Genomic DNA, 23,928 nt, shown 5'->3' on the forward strand with positions numbered 1-23,928 from the left:
AGGCCTGATTGGAGGTTACCAGACCCAGATGTATGCTGAGAAATGAAGTTTTAGCCCAAAAGATGAATTTGAGAAGAACCTCTAGCCAGTATCTTCCTGGCACAGAAAGACCTGTTAGGTGAAAAGTGCTTTGTGTGGCTCAGGTGGAGGATGAGGCCAATAAACCCAGGGTATGAAAATCTTACTTCCAGGAGACACCCCCCTGCCATGAGATGGTTAAATTAGTCCCCAAATCCAGCCTTTCTCAGGTGCTTCTTACCCATCAGAGCCCCACAGTCTCTTCTGGAGGTGTCTTTGAACCTAGACTCTGGGTGCAGAGACCAGATCCTGCAAGATATTCTAGCCCATAACTCTGACCCTGAAGCACTCACCCAACACATCCCTCTGCAGCCTTGTTCATGGAGGCGAGCCTATTGCTCTCACCTGGCCTAACTGCCATCAAGAACCTCAAGACAGCTGAGGCTCCAAACGTTCTCAACCTGGTAGAACAAAGCTGTTACAGAGGGGTGCTGGGGCTATTTGCAGAGTGAAGCAGCAGCACAAGAAGAACATGGGCCTGTGGGAGCAGGGCCAGGGGAGGACACAGAAATCAGATCAGACACAGATCAGAGGGCTGGAACTCCTCTGCTGTGGGGACAGGCTGACAGACTTTGAGTTGTTCAGCCTAGAGAAGAGAAGGCTTCAGGGAGACTTTCTGGTGGCCTTTCAGGGCTTAAAGGGAGCTACAGGAAAGATGGGGATGGACTTTCAGGCTGTGGCCTGTTGGGACAGGATGAAGTGTGATGGTATGAAGCTGAAAGAGTGAAATTTAGACTGGAGAGAAGGAAGACTCTTTTTTTAACACTGAGGATGGTGAGACCCTGGCCTATGTGGCTGAAGAGGTGGTAGATGTCCCATCCCTGTAACCAACCCAGGTCAAGCCGTCTGGGGCTCTTAGCAACCTGCTCCAGTTGCAGATGCCCCTGATGACTGCAGGGTGGGTGGGACTAGACGAGCTTTGAAGATCCCTTCCAATCCAAGCCAACCCTATGATCCTACAAAACATAATCTTTCCCCTCAAAATGTTGGATTTTGGGACAACCAGTGCATTGCCCCACACTGAGGTCCCTAACCATGATGAGTAGCGGGGCCACATGTTCCCTTGGGAAGATGCCGCCCAGTTTGCGGCCAGGAGCGGAAACCCTTGGAGGCAGGGCTGGCTCTGGGAAAGCCTCTTTGATCCTCGTTGCACCAGCCACGGCAAAGGCATCCAAGCCACCTTTCTTGCTGGATGAGTAAAAGTTGTCAAGGGATGGGATCCAGCCCCAGGGCAGGGAGCAGGAGAGGACAACATCATGCTGGGGCTTGTTTACTCTCAGCCACCTTCTGCCACGCTTGGGACCAGCATATATTTGAGTTTCTTTCATTTTCACCCCAGGTTCCACACAGATTTATTCAACCCTGATGATTGGTGAAGGTTTCTTCCACAGCAGTTGGGATGTTCATGATGGGAAAAGGTGATATTTTCCCAATGGGTGAGACGGGAGAACCCAGTCTTGACCTAAACCAGCTTCCTCTTGCCCAAGCACATTTTGGGTCAAACCTCTTAATAATAGAATTTAAAATATTTTTATAGACTTTAGAAATATGTTCATATACTTTATGTATATTTTTCATCTTCATGGTGAGGGAGATAGGACCAGGATTGCTCCATCTAGTGCTCTGCAGGAGGGAAACTTGGACCACAAAACAGGGTTTGGCTCAGTCTTGGGGGAAAACAAATGGTGACACCATGGTTGAAATAGTAATCACAGAATGGTAAAGGTTGGAAGGGATTTCTGGAGATCATTGAGTCCAAGGGAAGCTCACCTAGAGAGTCACCCTGGAACACATCCAGGAGGGTTTTTAATATCTCCAGAGATGGAGTCTCCACCATCTCTCTGGGAAATTTTTGATATCTAGTCCAGCAGCTCCTTTTGGGCAGGGAAATCCAGGAGGGAGAGAAAGTACAGGGGACTGGTGAGGCTGAATCCTGGGTTCAGTTTTAAGCCCTTCAAGAAAGACATTGAGGTGCTGGAGCATGTCCAGAGAAGGACAATGAAGTTGCTGAAGGGTCTGGAGAAGAACTCTGGTGAGGAGCAGCTGAGAGAATTGGGGTTGTACATCCTGGAGAAAAAAGAGTCTGAGGGGAACCTCCTTGCCTCTCTACAAGCCTCTGGAAGGAATTTGGAGCCAGGTAGGGGTCTGTCTCTTCTCCCTAGTAACAAGTGAAGGACAAGAGATGGTCTCATGTTGCACCAGGAGAGGTTTAGTTTGGACGTGAGAAACAATTTCTTCATGGAAAGGTTTGTTCAGCCCTGGTCCAGGTTGCCCAGGGCAATGGTGGAGTCCCCCTCCCTAGAAGTGTTGAAAAGCTGTGTAGATGTGGTGCTGAGGGACATGTTTTGTTGGTGAACTTGGCAGTGCTGGGTTAATGGTTGGACTTTATGAACTTGAAGTTCATCTTTTCCAACATTAATGTTTCTGTGATTCTATGATTTTAGCACAGTCCCTTCTCTGAGATGATCTCACCATCCTTGAAACTTCAACAAGGAAAAACTGTTTCTCTTGGGATCCACCACATCTAAGCTTGGTCTCATGAACTTCATGATTGAAAAGAAGCCAGGTCCTAGTGAAAATTGGCCTCGATATGGCTGGGAAGGGTAAGAAAATATATTTTCCTTTATTTTATATTATGTTTGGTACAAGAGCAACATCTAATAGCTATAGCAGGGCGAGGGCAGGGCAGTTCCAGATGTTGCAGAGCTGCTCTGGCAGCTGTCACCATCCAGACATTGGAGTGTTGTTAGAGGAGAGGGGTAATGCGCCCAAGGTGTCACACAGTGGGGAGCACCTCGAGAACAACACTGGAGCAGAAGGCAGGTGCCTGAGGGGGATGGGGGTGTGTGGGGGTGTGTGTGTGGGGGGGGGTGTCGAGGATGGGTTCTGCCTTATTGCTCCCACCACAACAGCCCAGGTGTTGCACCGGGAAGGCAGTGCACAGGACAAGGGTGTAGGGATTGTAGGAGCTGAATAGGGCGAGGAGAGCCCAGATGTGGCTGGGAAAAGGAATTCCTCGGATTGGGGTGGTGGGTCTGATTGGAGGTGATGTTGTCCACATGCGAATGTGGGGGGAGAGCATCCAAATAGGAGGGAGACGTCTGATTTGAGGTAGGATGCTCCATATGTGGCTAGGGGGGCGTCTGACAGGAGGTGGGCTCGTGCAGGTGTGGCTGGGGTGGGCGTCTGTTTGGAAATGGTGTCCAGATGTGGACGAGGTGGGGGGAGTCTCGTCCAGATGTGGCTGCGGGGAGCGCCGAGATAATAAACACGTCTGACTAAAGGTGGCCTCGTCCAGATGCGTCGTCGGGTTGAGTCTGGTTGGAGATGGTGTCGTCCAGACGTGGCGAGGGGGAGGGTCTGTTTATAGGTGACGTCATCCAGATGTGGACGGGGAAAAAGCACCGGTTAAAGGACGCTTCTGATTGGAGGCGGACTCATCCAGATGTGCCGGGGGGAGGGGGGGATTCCGATTGTAGGTGGCTTCCTGCAGCCGTGCTGCGCGACGAGAGATCGGTTCGCTCCCCAGCGGTGCCCATGGCAGGGGCACCGTTGCTCCACCCCTCCCGTGACGTTACGGCGTTCCCATTCCCCCTGTTGCCAATGGCGACAGCCCCTGGGCCCCGCCCCGCCCCTCCTCTGTCCCCCTCCCTTCGCCTTTCCCCTCCCGCTCTCCCATTGTGCAATATCGCTGCCCATCAGCTCCATCCCCGTCTTCTATTGGTTATAGCTGCTCTTCGCCCCGCCCCTCCACCCTGCTTATGCCCCCGCGCGGCCGCCGCTCGCTCCCGGCTGGTAGCGCTTCGGCGGCGGGGCCGTGAGGGGGCATCGAGGGGTGAGCGGGGCTGAGGTGGGGGGGGACAGTCGATTTTGAGGGGATCCAGGGGCCTCATTCAACTCCTGGGAGGGGGGATTGTAGTGTGTGGGGACTTGCCTTCAGCTGGGGCATCACGGTGGTGGTGGTGGGGGTTTGAGAGGGGTGTCCCCCGGATCGAGAAGTTTGGCAAGGGGGGGGGAGGGGTTGTGTCCCCACCAGTTCTATTAGAACGGTTTGTGGGGATTTATCGATTTCCTTCCCCATCAGGGTTAGCTCTAAAACGGGGTCTGTGGGGTTTAACCCACCCCCATCCTCCATCTGGGGTAGCTGTAGGTGGGGGAGTCTTGGGATTTATCATCCTCCCCCCGTCCAGGGTAGCTCTAAAGGTCTGTGGGGTTTAACCCCATCCCCTTCTATCGGGGGTAGCTCTAAAGTGGAAGGGTGGTGGTGGCGGGGGTTGTTAAGGGTTTAAGCCCCCACGCAGTACAGGACTGGGCTCTGTTGTCCCCTTCTGGGGGCAGCTAGTTTGTGAGGCTAGGCAGGGAGAACCAGAGCAGCCCGAAGGGTGGCCAGCAAGCCCCAGAGCCACCCTGTGAGGTCAAGCAGAAGAGTCCCACCTCCAGCTGTGGGCCCTTTCAACCCTTGGATGCTGAACCCCTGGAGATGATGCCACCTGAGGAGGAGAGCCCAGACGGTGGTGGGACAGGGGACAAGGACAGTGGTCTTGTCCTCCTGCAAGCGCTGAAGAGCGGCAGCACCCGGAAGGTGAGACACAGTTGGTGGGTGCCATGGGGTGGGCCATGTGCCCAGATAACGCAGTATGGGGCAAGGTGCCTGTGTTTGGCCTGTAGAATCATATAATGCTTTGGATTGGAAGGGATCTTACAGATCATCTAGTTCTAAACCTGCTGACATGGACAGGGACTCCTTCCTCCAGACCAGGCTGCTCAAGGCCTCCCCTCCATGGGGGTTGTGATCCCCACGGGTGGGGATGCAGTTTCATCCTGCTTGTCAAACCATGCTGGAGGTGTCAGGTAATGGCAGGGAGTTGGTTGGTGAAGGGTTTGGGGTGTGATGTGCAGTAGAAGCGTGTCCAGTACCTCATCCATAAACCTTACACAACTATCTCATAGCTCATTATCTCTTAAACTCCACTCCATCTCATCTACTGGCTCCATTTACAAGCTTCCCAGTGACTCCTTTTACCCAAATTTTCCTGTATATTTTGGCTTTTTCTCTTTGTTGCCCATAAGAGGGTGGCCCGATCCATCCCTCCTCTCATCTCAGAGGTACCAAGGTGGATGTTGCTCCCTGGCATACTTCACCCCCAGGATATACCCACAAGGAAGGTGGGTGCAGTGTCTCTGCGTGCGAGATGGGGCTGATAGCTTTGCTGGCGTCACTTGTTTAATTAGTAACAGCAAGGTGAAACCAACAGGGATTGTCCTCAGGCTGCCACAAACCCTGCTGGGCATCCCTTGGGTGTCAGTGTGAGCTCTTGGGCTTCAGGAGGCTTTAAAAGGTGCTGCTTAAAGCAAGAAAACAATGGGTAAATGTTAATTCTGGGGACTGTTGAAGTGTGGCTCCCGTTAGGTTTGTCCCCTGGGAGCTGGATTTATAAAACCTGCAGGGAGTTGACCCTGTAATCTGATCTCTTCTTCCAAGTCTATAATTTCCAAAACTTGTTTTTCAGCAGAGAGCTACCTCCCTGCAGCCCTTTGGCAAAAATAAGCAACACCTAAACAAACAAACAAACAAACAAACAGTTCCTACAACCAAAACCCGACGGGCAGCCCCGGTAACACGCAACCTCCCCAAAGGACCCATTGAGAAAGCAACCCCCTGAAAGACACCCATATAAAAGGGGGAAAAAAATCAAAAGCACCCTCACCCCCTCCCAACAAACAAACAAAATACAACAAATGAAAACAACATAAAAAAATCCTCCCTGCCAAAAAAAAAATAGCTTAACCATCCCACCCGAAAAGCAGAACTCAGCCAGGTTCTGGAAGTGATTTTTAATCCTGAGATTGCAATGTCAAGGATCAATCTGATCTTGAAGTCACTTGAGCTTGACCTCCTTGAGTGGAGCTGAAGAGGTTGCAACCTTAAACCAGGTTGGCATCGACCCAGGGTCTTGTTGAAATAGCAGGTGCTGCTTCTAAGGGAGGAGCATCAGGACTTCTGTTCCTGATTTTCTTCTGGGTACAGACACTATTTCCCTTTTAGAAGTCACTAGTTTACTCTTCCTTGATCTACCAGAGGGGAGAGTGGAGGAGAAAAACAGGAAAATATTGCAAAGCTCTACCCAGGGGGTGGATCTGGCAGCAGATTTGCAACATCTGTCATAACATGATTACTTAATTAAACCCCCCACATGATTAGACTTCCTTTTACTGCTATCAGTTTTTTATTAAGCAGGCACTATCAAGATAGCCTCCTCTTGAACAGTCTGGAGGTGTTCAAGACCAGGTTGGACAAGACCTTGAGCAACTTGGTCTGGTGGAAGATGTCCCCCTCCTCGTGGCAGTGGCATTGGAACTAGGTAGAATTGTTTTGGTTGGAAAAGGCCTCTAAGATTACTGAGTCCAACCATTGACCTAATACCACTGTGGCCATTAAACTATGTCCCAAAGTGCCATGTCCATACATTTCATGAACAACTTCCAGGGCAGCCTGTTCAAATGCCTGACCACTCTTTCAATAAAGAATTTTTTCTTAATACCCCATGTAATTTGAGGCCATTTCCTCTTGTCCTATCAAGGCTTGACCTCCTTGAGTGGAACTGAAGAGGTTGCAATGTTAAACCAGGCTGGCACTGACCCAGGGTCTTGTTGAAATAGCAGGTACTCCTTGTAAGGGAGGGGCAACGGGACGTTTACTCTCCAGTTTCTTATGGATGTAGACACCAGCTTCATGATCCATGGACTTGATGATCTTAAAGGTCCCTTCCAACCCAAACCATTCTGTGATTCTAGTTGTGTTTTTTCATTCTGAGGCCATCAGGGGCTGTCAATATGGTCACTGCATGTTTGCTCCTCTCAGGGGATCACAAAGGCTGCTGTGATAGTGACTATTTTGGGCCTAGACTCACAGAATCATTTAGGTTGGAAAAGACCTTGATAATCATGAAATCCAACCATTGATGTGGATGTTGTGTGTTTACTCCTTATAGAGGATCCCAAAAGATATAGCAAGGGTGACTTTTTGGACCTGGAATCATACAATTACAGAATCATTTTGGTTGGAAGAGACCTTGAAGATCATCAAATCAGTGGCATCTGGACTCTGAAGAAATGGGGAATATTCCTCCCTTAGAAGCAGCACCTGCTATTTCAACAAGACCCTGGGTCGATGCCAACCTGGTTGAAGGTTGTAACCTCTTCAGCTCCACTCAAGGAGGTCAAGCTCAAGTGTCTTCAAGATCAGATTGAACCTTGATGTTGCAGTCAGGCTAAAACCAGCTTCAGAACCTGGCTGAGTCCTTCCAACCAAAAGGATTCTGTAATTCTGTGAATAAACCTAACACTGTCAAGTGCACCACTAAGCCACATCCCTCAGGACCACATCTCCCTGTCTTTTAAACCCTTCTAGAAATGGGGACTTGACCACTTCTCTGGGCAGCCTGCTCCAGGGTTTGACAACTTTTTTGGAATAGAAAGTTTTCCTAATATCAGATTTATAACATCTGTTTCCTGCTGGCACCTTGCCCTGGCTCTCATATCTCCCTCAGCATCCCAGAGCAGTTTCACGCTCCTAGAATTCAAGCTCTGGGTGCAAGTTTTGCTGTTTGAAAGCCTTTATTCCCCCACATTTTTGTTTTGGGGATTTTCCCCCCCCACCCCACCCCTTGTTTTATTTTTCCTTCCTCTTGCTGAATCCCTCAGCCAATAGTGAGGGCACTTTGTTGGGAAATGTAAAACCTTAATCCTCAGCTCATTTGTTAAAAGGCCGTGTGATGTAACCATCTTCTCAATGAAAGGTTTTAGAGGTTTTAGCTGCTCCTGTCTCCCACAGGAAAAACAGCTTGCAGCCAGAGGGCTTCATCAGATTAGTTCCATGATAGGGATTTTGATATCTGACTAAATGTTCAGGAAAGAAATGAAAATACTTGCTTGTGACCAGCTTTTTATTTTGAAGCTCCAGTGAAATGTGCTTGGCTGAGAGGAGAAGGAAACGATCAATAATCGGCTAAAATGGAGAATTTTCAAGCCTGCTTTTGTGTGTGGAACAGTTCTCAGGCTTTTGTTTTCCTCTATCCCATGGCTAAACCAGGGTCACTTGGCCACTTGGCCTGTTGTTGGCCTGACTCAAAAACACGTGGGCTGTAAAATAATCCCAGCTGACACACTGTCAGTCTGTGCTGGTGGTTAGTGGGGGCCTGGACAGGCTGGAGAGCTGGGTGAAGGGAGTCTCATGATGTTCAACAAGGGCAAGTGTGAAGTCCTGCATCTGGGGAGGAATTACCCCCTGCACCAGCACAGGTGAGGGGTGACCTGCTGGAGAGCATCTCTGCGGGGAAGGACCTGGGGCTGCTGGTGAACAACAAGTTGCCCATTAGCCAGCCAAGAAGGCAAATGGTCTATTGAGGTGCACGAAGAGTGTGGCCAGCAGGTTGAGGGAGGTTCTCTTGCCCCTCTACTCTGCCCTAGTGAGGCCACATCTAGAGTACTGGGTTCTCCAAAAAGTTGGGGACCCTCTAACAGATCAACATCTGCCCCCAGCTTGGTGTCATCTGCAAACTTTCTGGTGGTGGACTCGATACCCTCATCCAGATCATCGATAAAGATATTGATCAGGATGGGGCCCAGCACTGATCCCTGGGGGACACCACTAGTGACTGGCCATGACCAGCTGGATGTGGCACCATTCACCACCACTCTCTGGGCTCAGCCCTCCAGCCAGTTCCTAACCCAGTGCAGAGTGCTCCTGTCCAAGCCACAGGCTGACAGCTTGGCCAGGAACTTGCTGTGGGGGACGGTGTCAAAGGCCTTGCTGAAGCCCATGAAGCAAATCTTAGAGGTGGCACAGCTTGGTCCATGCTTCAGCAGGTGGGTTGTGGAGTACCTCCTGCGAATCCAGGAGCTCTGCAGGTAGCTGGGACCTTTTACTTCAATACCCATTGGTACTCTAAGTAGACTCACAGCTACACAAGCTGCCAGCTCACAGTCATCCTTTGATCACTTCATATGTTTAGGTTTTGCTTTTCCCCTGATTGCTTCCAGCAGCTAAGCTCCTGTTATTCTAGCAGAAATGAAAGTGCAGAAATGAGTCCCATTGTGCATGGCTTTGCCCTTTGGACTTGCTGGCATCCATCTCTTCCTGCAGCTAATGAGGTTTTTTCTGTCATTAGTGCTGGGAGATGGTGGCCTGGTTTTGGCACTGACGTTATAAGCAATGCTCTAGGTGTGCCTTGTCACCCAAGACATAGCAAGGCTTCATCTCCTTGTGTTTACTGAAGACATGAAGTGCAAAGTACACTTGGTGATCATCTCTCACCAATGTTCCCTAAGGACTTGCTGATACAAGGAAACCTTAACCATATAATTGGTCTATTTAACACCCCAGATGGATGCTCCTGAGCTGGAAGAGGTGGGGGGGAGTTAAAAACACCATTATGTCATTGTAGATGTTCCCTCCAGAGATGAGGCTAGAGTTGACAAAAGCCTTCATATCCCTCCAAGGGGCTCTGTTTGTCTTGGCCTCTTCTGAGTGGGATCTTCTGGCTTCTCTTGTCCTCCTTATGTGGAAGTGTTGCTTGAGGGCTTTCCATAACATTGTCATGCTGAGGATTGAACTCAATGTTAGTTGGCAGACATCTTCTGAGCATGAAATGATCTTGCTACAATCATTCTGGGTCTAATCCTGCTTTGTCAGAGGCAATAAACTCCAGAGATAGACACAAGTCGTATAACTTAATGATCCTTTGCTCATTTTCATGGCTGTCCTTTGAGTACACACATGCTCTGCTAGACAATTTATGGCCTCTTACTAGAAGATGTATGTGCTCACTTCTGTGCAAAAAGCTTTGAACTAGGAAGGAAAAGAACTCCTGTGTTCCTCCTGGCCTCTTCTGAAGCACCTGATTTTACTGTAGTATTGAATCACAGAATGGACCTCTTAAAGGTCATCTAGTCCAACCCACCTTCAGTCAGCAGCGACATCTTTAACTAGAGCAGGTTGCTCAGTGTCAAGCAACCTGACATTGAATGGTTCCAGGGATTGGGCATCTACCACCTGTCTGTGCAGCCCAGGCCAGTGTCTCACCATTCTCATTGTAAAAAATGCCTTTAGTCTATCTGGTCTAAATCTCCCTTTATGGACCAGATGGAGTCACTCTGATTCCTCAGTCTCAAGTGTACCAATTAGGAGCTAGAGTCTTTCACTTAAATGCCAACATTAATCCCAGACCCTTTTCAAAGGGGCCACCACTTAGTGGACTTCAGACACCAGAAATGCATTTTCAGAAGCTGAAATCCATGAAAACACAACTATGTCCATTCTGTACTTGCTAATCAAAGCTGGTTTCACCCTTTTTTTGGGGCAAGGATTTAGTTTAATCCTTTCCTACTTCCCCAGAAAGAAGTTTCCACAGAGTAACACTGGGATCTCCAGTGTTTTCTGGAGGGTGTTGCCTTAGCTTGTTGGATTTGAGACTCTTGAAGGGGGTGAGACCAGGTGAGGCCCACATAGAGATCTACATGGTAGCAACTAACTGAGGAGGTGTTATGGATAGGGTGAGAGTAGGCAGTCTTGGAGAGCTCTGTAGACTTTTTCAGGTGGCAAAATCCTTTTTGATGTGGGGGTCCCACCAACAGTATTGGAGGCAGAGCAGTGGGGAGCAGGTAAGACTGATGTGCACACAGCAAATGGAGACTTCTTGAGGGAAGCAAGAGGATGAAATAGTGGCTTTGAGGAATTCTGTTTAGTGCTACAGTGGATCTTGATATGTTCTTGGAGGGTTCTGCCCAGGCTTGCACTGGTGTATGAAAAAGAGGCTTGGAGATCTCCATTGCCTTAAACTTGTGCCATCCCAGGGGTCTCTTAGAGACTCATTTCATCTCTCTGAACCTCTCCTCACACAATGGAAATCATCTCTGCTTGGACAGAGCTTTTGTGACCTTGGATTTGGAGACACTCCTCATGGCAGTCTCTTTGCCTGGGGCATCCCATAATATCCTCTTGCCCCCATGAGACAGAGGGATATTGCTGTCTGTTATTTCCTGAAGTCTGAGATGAAATGTGTTTCCCTGTCTGCAGAAAGTCCAAGCTGAAGCCAAAGGAGGAGGCAGAGATGGAATTAATTTACCGCTTTGTGCAATTCGTTTCTCCACCCCCATGAACTCTTGACTTGCTGCCTGTGCTCCATCCCCTACAGCCAGCAGGAGATGAGATCTGGGGTCACATCTGTTCCTGAGCTCATCTGAAGCCCCCTGGGTCTTGTTTTGTGGCTGATGAAATCATGGAAAGGCAACACTCGGTTCCTGTTCACGGTTGCATCTGAGGGACCTTTTCTGAATAGCTTAGAAAATAAATTGCATAGGCAAGATAGGATCATACAATCATTTGGGTTGGAGGAGACCTTTCAGATCATCAAGTGTAATTGTTGGTCCAGCACTGCCAGGTCACCCATCACTCCTGAACCATGTCTCTCAACACAGTATCTGAAGTGTCACCTCACCAGTGCGAGTACAGGGGAATGATCCCTGCCCTACTCCTGCTGGCCACAGTATTGCTCATACAAGCCAGGATGCTGGTGGCCTTCTTGTCCACTCACTGGCTCATCTTCAGCTACTGTTGACCATCATCCTCATGTACTTTTTCACTGGGTAGTTGCAAGCCATTCATCTCTAATAATGGTATTCATGGGGTGGTTGTGACCCATATGCAGGACCTGCCACTTGGCTTTGCTGAACCTGATCCTATTTGCCTTGGTCCATCAATCCAGCCCATCCAGACCCATCTGTAGAACCTTCCCACCCTCAAGCAGGTCAGCATTTACAGCCAGCTTGGTGTCATCCACAACATTACTGTAGGTGCCTTGATCCCCTTGTCCAGATCATTTATAAAGACACGAAGAGAGCAAGCCCCAGAAGTGAGCCCTGGGGAGCACCTCTTGTGACTGGCCACCAACTACATTCAAGTCCATCCATCACCACTCTTTGGACCCAAGTAATCAACCAGGCTTTTTTAACCTAGTGAAGTTTCCACCCATGCAAACCATGAGCAGCCAGGAGAATGCTGGGGGAAGTGGTGCTGAAGGCTTTACTGCAGTCCAGGTAGACACATGCACAGCCTTTCCCCCATCCCCTGAGCAGGTCACTTTGTCATAGGAGATCAAGTTACTCAACATGTGGTATTAGAAAATAAGACTGAATTCAAGGGCAGTACTGGGCTCTGAAAGGGTCTTTAATGATCCCATAGTGGTGGATGTTTTGGTGAGACCTTGCCCCGCTCTCTCTCAGCAGGGCTGTGATCCCTTTGCCCAGACCCAGCGCAGCAAACTGCAGCATCGCCGGGCACGGATTAACCAGCAGATCAACAAGGAGATGAGGATGAGAGCAGGAGCAGAAAACCTCTTCAGGTGAGTCATGGTCCCTGGAGCATTGCTCAGGCCCAGGGCTTAGGCTGGGGGTGGAAGTTGGGTCATGATGGCTCCAAGGCAGCTGATCTTGAAAAATCACAATGATTATGTCCCAGAAGACCGAAACAAAGCAGGATGTGAGCAGATTGTAGCATCAGTTAGGTTGAAAAAGACCTTTGAGATCATCATGACTAATTGTCACTGCCAGGTCATCCCAAAAGTATGTCCCTCAGCACCACACCTACACTGCTTTTCAATTCCTCCAGGAATGGGGACTCCTCCACTACCCTGGGCAGCCTATTACAGGCCTTGAAAACCCTTAGGGGGAAGAAATTGTTTCTTATGTCATAGAATCATATAGAATCATAGAATCAACCAGGTTGGAAGAGACCTCCAAGATCATCCAGTCCAACCTATCACCCAGCCCTATCCAATCAACTAGACCATGCACTAAGTGCCTCATCCAGGCTTTTCTTGAAGATCTCCAAGGATGGTGACTCTACCACCTCCCTGGGCAGCACATTCCAATGGCAAATCACTCTCTCTGTAAGGAACTTCTTCCTCATATCCAGCCTGAACCTCCTCTGGCACAGCTTGAGACTGTGTCCCCTCGTTCTGTTGCTGTTTGCCTGGGAGAACAGACCAACCCCCACCTGGCTACAACCTCCCTTCAGGTAGTTGTAGAGCAATAAGGTCTCCCCCTGAGCCTCCTCTTCTCCAGGCTAAACACCCCCAGCTCTCTCAGCCTCTCCTGATAGGCCTCCTCATCTTCAGGATAGCATCATCTGCTTGACTATACCTATGTCCAACCTAAACCTCCCCTGGTGAAACTTGAGGCCATTTCTGCCTGATCCATGGGATATGAGACTGACACCCATCTCGCTCCAACCTCCTTTCAGGCAATTGTAGAGAGCTGGTAGGTCTCTTCTCAGCCTTCTTTTCTCCATGCTGAGCGACTCCAGTTTCCTCAGCTGTTCCTCACAAGATTTGTGCTCTAGACCCTATCTGGAATAAAGGGAATAAATGTTGAACTGGAATTGAGCTTTGACTGCAGAGCTTGTGCTGATAACCCTAGAAAGTGGGTCAAATCCAGCTTTAGTTCTAAAATTCCCAGCCCCAGGATTTCCACCACAGCAGAATCTGAAGACTCAGGTACATCTTTGCAGATGGGTGCAGTCTGGTGGCTTTCCACCAGGGTGGAAGATGCATTTAGAGATGGTGCAAAGTTGACACCTTTGCTTGTTTTACAGACTGCAGCTGGTCTGGCACAAGCAGAGCCAGCACATTATTGGCATCCCCTGTAGAGTGTTCATGATGCAATCACATGATTTTTGGAACTCTTTTATCTTTATTAACTCCAAGATGAGTTTGTTTGTGGGTTTTTTTTGTAGATTGTTTGTGTATCTCATGGTATTAGAACACCTGAAATGAGGTTGGAGGAGAGGTCAGGATCAGTCAGTTCCCCCAGGTAACAAGTGATGGGGACAAGAGGAGCCAGCCTCAAGTTGTTCCAGAGGAGGTTTAGGTTGGACATGAGGAAAAAATTCTTGGCCAAAGGGGTTCTCAAGCCCTAGAACAGAATGCCCAGCACAGTGGTGGAGTGCCCATGCCTGAAGGGACTGAAAAGCCATGTGTATGTGGAGATGGTTTAGTGGTGGGCTTGGCAGTGTTGAGTTAGCAGTTGGACTTGATGATCTTAAAGGTCTTTTCCAAGCCAAGCAATCTGATGTTTCTATGTGCAAGGTGGGCAAGGCTGTCAAAACAGGAACATATCACAATGCTGCCCTAAAATAGCTTGTCCTTTTTTTTACTTCTTAGTTTTAGTTTGAGTTGTTTTTTTCCCAATAAAATAAGATGGATTTTTTGCTTCTGAAGTTGAGTGATTTCACCTCAGTGGTCTATGAACCTTGAAGAAGGGAGTGAAGTTTGTCCTGTTGAACTACAAGACATGGTATTTTACTGGTGGGTGAGGACAGGCTGCCCAGAGAGGAGGCGAGTCTCCTTCTCTAGAGGGATTCCAAACCCACCTGGATGTCATCCTGAGCAATCTGCTCTGGATGATTCTGTTTTAGCAGGGGGCTTGGTTTATATGATGATCAGAAGTCCCTTCAAACCCTCACCCTTCTGTGATTCTGTGACAAACCAGGCTTCCCACAGGAGGTGAGCTTACAGGCCACATACCCCACTGCTTCAGCCAAGCTGCTGTGCTTCATCTCATTAAAGGAAAAGGCCATGAAATCCCAACGTGGAGCTCCACATGACTCCCTTTTCTTATGAAAACACAGAGGACAATGTGCTGGCTCAGCAGGAAGCTGCCTGGCCGTGGGGTTGGTGCAAACAGCAGGAATCAGAGCCCTGTGCAGGGGAGTGAGCAAAAATGTGATGCAAATCACAACTTAATTACTGGGAAATGCCCTGATGAGGCTCTTTTTTCCTTTCTGCTGGATCAGCAGATTGGATGTCCTTCGGTAGAAGCTGATTTTCCTCCTTTTCACAAGTCCACTTTGCAGCTAACACTGTGGGTTTCTAGGCACTATGATACTTAGAGCTTATGGAACATGGGAAATCTAGGAGGAAACAGAGCAATCAAGCTGAAACCTGAAACAAAAGGATGAGCAAAGTGAGATGAATGGACAGTGAGGTGGATGGAAGACTGGCTGAGAGACAGCTCAGAGGGTTGTGAGCAGCAATGCAGAGTCCAGTTGGAGGCCTGTAGCTTACAGTGTTCCCCAGGGGTCAGTACTGGGTCGAGTCTCATTCAGCATCTTCATTAATGACCTGGATGAAGGGGTGGAGTGGACCTTCAGCCAGTTTGCTGATGACAGAAAACAGGGAGTGGTGGCTGACAACCCATCAGGCTGTGCTGTCATCCACCAAGAACTGGGCAGGGTGGAGACTTGGAGGCAGAGGTGAACCTCACAAAGTTCAATAAGAGCAGGTGTGGAGTTCTGCATCTGAGGAGGAATAACCCCCTGTACTGGTACAGGCAAGGGCGTGACCTGCTGGAAAGCAGTTCTGTGAAGAAGGATGTGGGAGTGCTGGTGGACAGCAAGTTCCTTGTGAGCCAGCAATGTGACCTTGTGGACAAGGCCAATGGTGTCCTGGGGTGCATGAAGAAGACTATGACCAGCAGGTGGAGGGAGGTTCTTCTCCTCTTCTATTCTGCCCTAGTGAGGCCACAGTTAATGTTCAGGGCTCCCAGTACCAGAGCGACAGGGAACTACTGGAGAGAGTCCAGTGGAGGCTATGAAGATGCTGGAGTACACAGGGCATCTCTGTGAGGAGTAAAGGCTGAGAGCCCTGATGCTGTTTAGGCTGGAGAAGAGCAGCCTGAGAGGGGATCTTCTCAATACTCAGCAAGACCTAAAGGGTGGGGGTCAAGAGGCTGGGGCCAGACTCTTGTCAGTGGTGCCTGGTGACAGGACAATGGGCAGTAGCTCATGGCCTCATCCTGACCTGGCTCAGGACAGTAGAAGGAGCTCTGTTGTTTTTCTTTTAAGATGCTGGTCCTTTGGTGTCTCCTCCTCTAGCTCTACTTTGTTGGGATTTCACCCATCTTCACCATGAGAGTGGTGAAGCCCTGGAATGGGTTGTCCAGGGAGGTGGTTGGGGCACAGTCCCTGGAGGTGTTTAAGCCCAGGCTGGATGAGGCTCTGGCCAGGCTGATCTAGTGTGGGGTGTCCCTGCCCATGGCAAGGGGGTTGGAACTAGATGATCCTTGTGGTCCCTTCCAACCCTGACTGATACTATGATGCTATGATACTTCTATGATTTCCCAAGACTAATGAATTTTGTTAAAAAAAAAGAAAAGGAAAATTAAAAGTAAGTTCAAAGATCTCTGCAGTGACTTCCACTTAAACATGCTTGGACTAGATATAGGGAAGAAATTTTTCACACTGAATGTGGTGAGACACTGGCCCACCTTGCCCAGAGAGGAGGTTGATGCCTCATCCCTGGAAATATTCAAAGCCAGGTTGCACAGGGGTTTGATCAACCTGGTCTAGTGGAAGTCATCCCTGCCTATGGCAGGGAGGTTGGAACTAAATGACCTTTAAGATTCCTTCCAACCCAAACCATTCTGTGATTGTATGATCAGCAAGTCCAACCATATTTTGCTTGTAGAATTGCTTGTAGAAACTTCTTTGCATCTCTCTAAATCCAAGCAGAGAAGCTGTGGATTGCCCAGCTTGGAGCTGAGTTTGCAGCTGAACTCTCTGGGATTTCCACCCCCCAGCCCTTTCCACAAAGAAAACCCACCCAACCCTTAATGATTACAAGAAATAATCTCCTGAGCTGTTCTGTTCAGCCATATCAGTTTCCTTTCCTGGAGAGGCTGCCATGAGTGGTGTGTTGGAGGGGAGAAAAGGCAGGTGGTGTTTGCTCAGTGGTGTCAAGAGGGTTTGTTTGGTGAGTCAATAAATGGGCAGAGGCAGCGGAAACCTTTTCCTTTCTTGTTCAAATAACCGGGGCTGAGAGAAGCAATGGGGGTGATAAAGGTTTCACCAATCAACCACCTTCTTGAAAAGAACTAGAGAAATAAAAATCAGAAATCTTTGTTAGCTGTTAGCTATGCAAACAACTGATAACTTCACCAACGAGGCTAATGGAGACACGTAGCCTCTGCGTGCTCATACAGAGAGCAGCACTCAGCCCGGACATGGAAGTGCTTCAGTGCAGGTTTGCTCATGGAAATGATTAATTATCACCCTAAATTACACCTCTGTGAGATACCACGCTCTTAATTGCTGCATAATAGGAACAATTTCTTCCCCCAAGATGCTTGTCAAACTCTGGAATGGGCTGCCCAGGGCAGTGCTGGAGTCCCCATGCCTGGAGGGAGCTTGAAACCATGTACATAGAATCATAGAATCAACAAGGTTGGAAAAGACCTCAGAGATCAAGTCCAACCTACCACCCAACACCTCATGACTAACTGAACAATGGCTTCAAGTGCCACATCCAATCCTTCTTGAACACCTCCAGGGATGGTGACTCCACCACCTCCCTGGGCAGCACGTTCCAATGGCAAATCACTCTTCCTCTGAAGAACTTTCTCCTCACCTCAGGCCCAAACCTCCCCTGGTGCAGCTTGAGACTGTGTCCTCTTGTTCTGGTGCTGGTTGCCTGGGAGAAGAGACCAACCCCTACCTGTCTACAACCTCCCCTCAGGCAGTTACAGAGAGCCACAAGGTCTCCCCTGAGCCCCCTCCTCTCCAGGCTAAACAACCCCAGCTCCCCCAGTCTCTCCTCATAGGGCTTGTGCTTGAGACCTCTCCCCAGCCTCACCGCTCTTCTCTGGACATGTTCAAGTGCCTCAATATCCATGTGGTGGCATGGTTTGGTGGTGGACTTGGCAGGGCTGGCTTGAAGATCTTCAAACTCTCTTTCAACTTCAATGATTCTGTGTAGCACTTGCACAGTGCAAAATGAAGTGCCCCAAAGTGACACTGGCTTCTCAAACCGTAACTGGTGACAAGTCCTGGAGAAACTTTCATGTGCCTGTGAAATCTCACAAAGCAAAATGGGCCTTGGAGTAGGGTATAAACCAACCTGCCTGCTAAAGCAGAATCACCCAGAGCAGATTGCTCAGGGTGACATCCAGGTGGGTTTGGAATCTTGGAGTGGGATACAAGGCCAGGTTGAATGGGACTTGGAGCAGCCTGGTCTAGTGGAAAGTGTTCCTGCCCATGACAGAGGGGTGGAACTAGATGAGCTTGCAGGTCCCCTTTAATCCAATAGAATAAACCAATAGAATAAACCAAACCAGGTTGGAAGAGACCTTCAGGATCATCGTGTCCAACCCATCAACCAATCCAACCCACCTAAACAACTAACCCATGGCACCAAGCACCCCATCAAGTCTCCTCCTGAACACCTCCAATGACGGCGACTCCACCACCTCCTTGGGCAGCCCATTCCAATGGGCAATCACTCTCTCTGTATAGAACTTCTTCCTAACATCCAACCTGAACCTCCCCTGGCGCAGCCTGAGACTGTGTCCTCTTGTTCTGTTACTGGCTGCCTGGGAGAAGAGACCAACATCTGCCTGTCTACAACCTCCCTTCAGGTAGTTGTAGAGAGTGATAAGGTCACCCCTGAGTCTCCTCTTCTCCAGGCTAAGCAGCCCCAGCTCCCTCAGTCTTTCCTCATAGGGCTTGTGTTCCAAACCCCTCACCAACTTCATTGTCCTTCTCTGGACTCGTTCCAGCAAGTCAACCTCCTTCCTAAACTGAGGGGCCCAGCACTGGACACAGTACTCGAGGTGTGGCCTAACCAGTGCAGTGTACCGGGGGAGAATGACCTCCCTGCTCCTGCTGGCCACACTATTCCTGATGCAGGCCAGGATGCCATTGGCCCTCTTGGCTGCCTGGGCACACTGCAGGCTCATGTTCAGTCTACCATCAACCAGTACCCCCAGGTCCCTCTCCACCTGGCTGCTCTCCAGCCACTCTGACCCCAGCCTGTAGCTCTGCATGGGGTTGTTGTGGCCAATGTGCAGAACCCGGCACCAAACCATTCTGTGATTCTAACTCATAGTGGAAAAAAATTATAGTGACAGCAGTGATCACCTGTGCCCTGGAGATGTTGAGCTGCATGGAGGACTAAATCAGTGACTAAATACTGTCTGTTATGGAAAAAGGATGATTGCTGTTATGGAAAAAGGATGATTGCCGTGCTGATACTATCTGGGGGATTGCAGAAATCATAGAATCAGTGAATGGTTTGGGTTGGAAGAGACCTTTAAAGGTCATGTAGTCCAACCCCCCTGCAGTGAGCAGGTACAACTAAAGCATGTTGCTCAAATTCCTGTCCAACCTGACTTTGAATGTTTCCAGGGATGGGGCATCTACCACCTCTCTGCCAGCTTGGGCCAGTGTCTCACGGTGTTCAGTCTGAAAATTTCTTCCCTGTATCTAGTCATGACTGCAGCATGTTTAAATAGAAGTGACTGCAAGATCTTTGGACATACTGTTGGTTTTCCTTTGTGTAAAATAAAAGTCATTGATCTTGGAGAAAATCCCAACAAAGGGGAGTTAGGAGACACCAAAGGACCAGCCTCTTAAAAGAAAACCAGCAAAGCTTCTATAGCTCTGAGCCAGGTCAGGATGAGGCCTCTGAAGGATGCTAGCTAAAAAGAAACAAGCAAAAAAACCCCAAACCAACAGAGTCTGGAAAAGCTGGAGGAAAAGGGCTGCCTGGCTGAGCAGAGCTCATGCACGTGTTGTTTTTCCTGGATCCTGTGTGATTTAGCTGGAGCAGCCAGAGCCCCTTTCAGCCTGTGACTGCAAGTTGTCAGCTCTGGGTTATCTCTCCCTGCTTTCCTTCAGAGCAGATAAGACGGTTATAATCAGCCTGGGAGCTTGTCTTGCTGGGAGCAGGCAGCTGTAATCAATCCCTAGTGTTTACATCTCCTGACCTGCAAGTGGGGAAGGGAGAGCAGGGTTTGGCTCTGCTAATGGGCCAGCACAACAAAGCCTCTTCTCCCCCAGAAAGGTTTTTTCACACAAAAGTAATGAATTCTGCCTCAAACCCAACCAGAAAGGATTTTTATTCGGTGTGGATGAACACCTTCATGGAATCACAGAATGGTTTGGGTTGGAAGGGGCCTTAAAGATCACCTAGTTCTAACCTCCTGCCATGGGCAGGGACACTTTCTACTAGACCAGGTAGCTCAAGGCCTCATTCAACTTGGCCTTGAACACCTCCTGGGAGGGGGCATCCACAACCTTCCTGGGCAGATTGTTCCAGTGTCTCACCACCCTCACTGTAAAGAATTTCTTCCTGATATCCAGTCTGCATCTTCCCTCTTCCAGCTTCAATCCATTCCCCCTCATCCTGTCACAACTAGCTCTTGTAAAAAGTCCATCCCCAGCTCTCTTGTAGCCCCATTCAGGTACTGGGCCACTAGAAGGTCTTCCCAAAGCCTTCTCCAGGCTGACCAGCTCCAACTCAACAACCTTGAGCAAAACATGAAACTGCACTGGAGGTCAGAACATGAACAAGCAAGGAGAAGCCTGGAGCAAGCCTGGAGAAGAGGAGGCTCAGGGGTGACCTCATTGCCCTCTACAACTACCTGAAGGAGGGTTGTAGCCAGGAAGGGGTTGGTCTCTTCTCCCAGGCAACCAGCACCAGAACAAGAGGACACAGTCTCAAGCTGCACCAGGGGAGGTTTAGACTCGAGGTGAGGAGAAAGTTCTTCACTGAGAGAGTCATTAGTCATTGGAATGTGCTGCCCAGGGAGGTGGTGGAGTCACCATCCCTGGAGGTGTTCAAGAGGAGATTGGACGTGGCACTTGGTGCCATGGTCTAGTCATGGATCTGTGGTGACAGGTTGGACTCGATGATCCTTGAGGTCTCTTCCAACCTTGGCGATATTGTGATACTGTGAGAAGGTCACTCTAGGGCAGAAATAGCAGCTTCATCTTGGCAAGTAATGAGTTTTGCCTGGCCTCAGCCTCTGTGGCACAGATGTCTGCATGCTTTGGCTACTTCAGTCCTGAAAGGCTGAGAGAGCTGGGGTTGTTCAGCCTGGAGAAGAGAAGTTTCTAGGGAGACTTTGCGGCCTTTTGGCACTTAAAGGAGCAAAGAAGAAAGATGGGGACAGAATTTTTAGTAGGGTCTGTTGTGACAGGAGAAGGGGTCATGGTTTGAAACTGGGGATATGGTTTAGGGGTGAATTTTTTAGAGTAGGGCTATTGGTTGGACTTGATGATCCCCAAGGCCTTTTCCAGCCTGAATGTTTGTGTGATTCTGTAAAAGAGGGAGGTTAAGAGCACAGAGAAGGAAGACTTTTTTTACACTAAGGGTGGTGACACACTTGCCAAAGCTGCCCAGAGAGGTTCCATCCCTGGAACCATTCCAGGTCAGGCTGTTTGGGGCTCAGAGCAACCTACTGTAGTTGAAGATCACAGAATCACAGAATTGTTTTGGTTGAAGGAGACCTCTCAGATCATGGAGTCTAATCAGCCTGACACCATCATTAAGCCATGTCCTGAAACTGCCATGTCCACACGTTTCTTGAACACCTCCAGGCATGCTGACTCCACCTCCCTGGGCAGCCTGTTCCAATGCCTGACCATTCTTACAGGAAAGAAATGTTTCCTAGAGATGTCCATGCTCATTGCAGGGGGTTTGGACTAGATGACCATTAAAGGTCCCTTCCAGCCCAAACCATTTCTGTGATCATGTGGAGAGCAGGAGGCACAGTTCTGCACGGAGATGTAGATGGATGCATGAGGTATTGCACCACTGCACAACTTAATCTGTATTTAGCACTGCAACCAAGTGTTGATAATTAAAGACAATGATGAAATGAGGAAGGTTTGATCCAGGTGATGTTGTCTTGCAGGGCCACCAGTAACCACAAAGTCAAAGAGACAGTCGCCTTGGAGCTCAGCTACGTAAACTCCAACCTGCAGCTGCTGAAGGAGGAGCTGGAGGAGCTGAACAGCAGTGTGGATGTCTACCAGAATGACAGGTACACTGGGCAGGAGCTGCAAAGTGGGAAGAGTAGCTGATCACATAGGATTTTATTTTGCTTATGGATTGATTTTTTTCTTTTTCTGGGAGCATGAAGCCTCTCACCTTGTACCCATTGCTCTGCCTCCCTGATCTGCCCAGGCTTTGGCCCTCTGGCAGGGACCATGAGGTGGTGGCTGAAGAACAGAAGGGGAACTTGACATGGGTCAGAGTTGCTGGAAATGGTTTTTCAACCTGAGAAGATCAATGTTTTGTTTCTAGAGCTGCAAGGTGATGCTAAAGGGCTGCAAAGACGCTGAGATGCTTGGAGCATCTCTGTGAATAGGAAAAGCTGAGAGACCTGGGACTGTTTAGCCTGGAGAAGAGCAGCCTGAGAAGGAATCTTCTCAATACTCAGCAAGACCTAAAGGGTGGGAGCAAGAGCCTGGGGCCAGACTCTTGTCGGGGTACCCAGTGACAGAACAAGGGGCAGCAGGCACAAACTGGAACCCAGGAGGTTCCACCTAAACACAAGGAAAAAATTCATTCCTATGAGGGTGCTGGAGCCCTGGAGCAAGCTGCCCAGAGAGGTTGTGGAGTCTCTCTGGAGAGAGAGGTCACTGTGAGCCTGGCCAACCTGCTGTGTGTGACCCTGATGGACTGGATGATCTTCAGAGTTTGCTTCCAACCCCTACCATGGTGTGGTTCTGTGAAGAAGAGCCAACTCAACAGCTTTTCCTAGGAGATTCTGAGATGTGTAAGGATGGATGGTGCATCCTCTATGCACTGATATCCTAAAGCAGGAAGAATAGCTCAGAAACCGCCATCTTCACCCCTTTTCCTGATTATGCCACCAGAGCATGAGTGTTTTCCAGCAGGTCAAACAGGATATTTACTAGAAGAAATTAAAAGCATGACTGTTCAGGTGATTGACCTCCTGTTCTGGTTGCTCCCAGAGCAGATACTCTGCAATTTCTTTTCTCATCAAGGGTATTATCAGGGGTATATGCTGAAGATGAGCCAGCAGTGTGCTCAGGTGTCCAAGAAGGCTAACAGCATCCTGGCCTGGATCAGGAATAGTGTGGCCAGCAGGAGCAGGGCAGGGACATTTCCCCTGGAATGGACACTGGTGAGGCCACACCTCAAATGCTGAGTTCAGTTTTGGGCCCCTCACTCCAAGAAGGACATTGAGGTGCTAGAGCAAGTCCAGAGAAGGGCAATGAAGCTGGTGAAGTGTTTGAAGGACAGGTCTTGGGAGGAGTGGCTGATGGAACTTGCACTGTTTAGTCTGGAGAAGAGAAGGCTGGGACCTTCTGGCTCTCTACAACTCCCAGAAAGGAGACTGGAGCCAAATGGGGGGTTGGTCTCTTCTGCCTGGTATGAGGTAATAGAATGAGAGGAAGTGGCCTGAAATCAGGTGATAGAGTGAGAGGAAATGGCCTGAAATTGTGCCAGGGATGGTTTAGGTTGGATATTAGGAAAAATTTCTGTACTGAAAGAGTGATCAGGAATTGGAACAGGCTGCCCAGGGAGGTGGTGGAGTCACTGTCCCTGCAGGTCACATGTGGACGTGTGTGGAAACGTGTGGACATGGCACTCTGGGACGTGGTTTAGTGGCCATGGTGGTGTTAGGCTGACAGTTGGACTTGATGATCTCAGAGCAATTCTATGATTAGATTTTTTTTCTCTCTTTTTGAGGTTAAGCCTTTCTTTAATTGAGATGCTGTGTAGCTATGAAATGCTCACCCAACACCCTGGGCTTGACTCACCAGAGCAGTAATCCCAGCACACTTCCCAGCAGCAGCCCAGTGTGCTGGGGCAGCAGCGTGGTGTTGGGTGAGAAAAAAAGAATTCTCCAAGGCAGAACAGCCCAGGGATGCTGTGGCTATGTGGGAGCCTTCCCTTCCTCTGCCCTTTCCCCTGCCCCTTGATGGTCCTCTGGGGGAGGGTTACTAAGCTGCCGGGGCCAGTGAGAGGTACAAAGACCAGG

General features: G+C 49.3%; 2 protein-coding genes across 4 annotated transcripts in view; one reads left to right on the forward strand and one right to left on the reverse strand.

Moving 5' to 3' along the window:
- Positions 1-282, reverse strand: part of TOP1MT (DNA topoisomerase I mitochondrial) — a 44,165-nt gene extending 43,883 nt beyond the window's left edge. The window contains exon 1 of the mRNA XM_068163204.1: positions 260-282. The gene's annotated coding sequence lies outside the window, so the exon portion shown is untranslated. The remainder of the gene's footprint in view (positions 1-259) is intronic.
- Positions 283-4,066: 3,784 nt separating this feature from the next.
- Positions 4,067-23,928, forward strand: part of RHPN1 (rhophilin Rho GTPase binding protein 1) — a 37,467-nt gene continuing 17,605 nt past the window's right edge. Inside the window, exons 1-3 of one of the 3 annotated variants that reach the window (XM_068163209.1) lie at positions 4,067-4,660; positions 12,361-12,479; positions 21,829-21,957. In XM_068163209.1, the coding sequence (XP_068019310.1) occupies positions 4,559-4,660; positions 12,361-12,479; positions 21,829-21,957 (350 nt within the window). In that variant the 5' untranslated portion in view covers positions 4,067-4,558. The remainder of the gene's footprint in view (positions 4,661-12,360; positions 12,480-21,828; positions 21,958-23,928) is intronic. The other 2 variants (XM_068163206.1, XM_068163207.1) reach the window with 2 other exon arrangements.

Source organism: Melanerpes formicivorus, unplaced genomic scaffold, assembly GCF_026170545.1.
Source record: "Melanerpes formicivorus ecotype bairdi unplaced genomic scaffold, bMelFor1.0.p_v2 SCAF_71, whole genome shotgun sequence".
Classification (NCBI taxonomy): domain Eukaryota; kingdom Metazoa; phylum Chordata; class Aves; order Piciformes; family Picidae; genus Melanerpes; species Melanerpes formicivorus.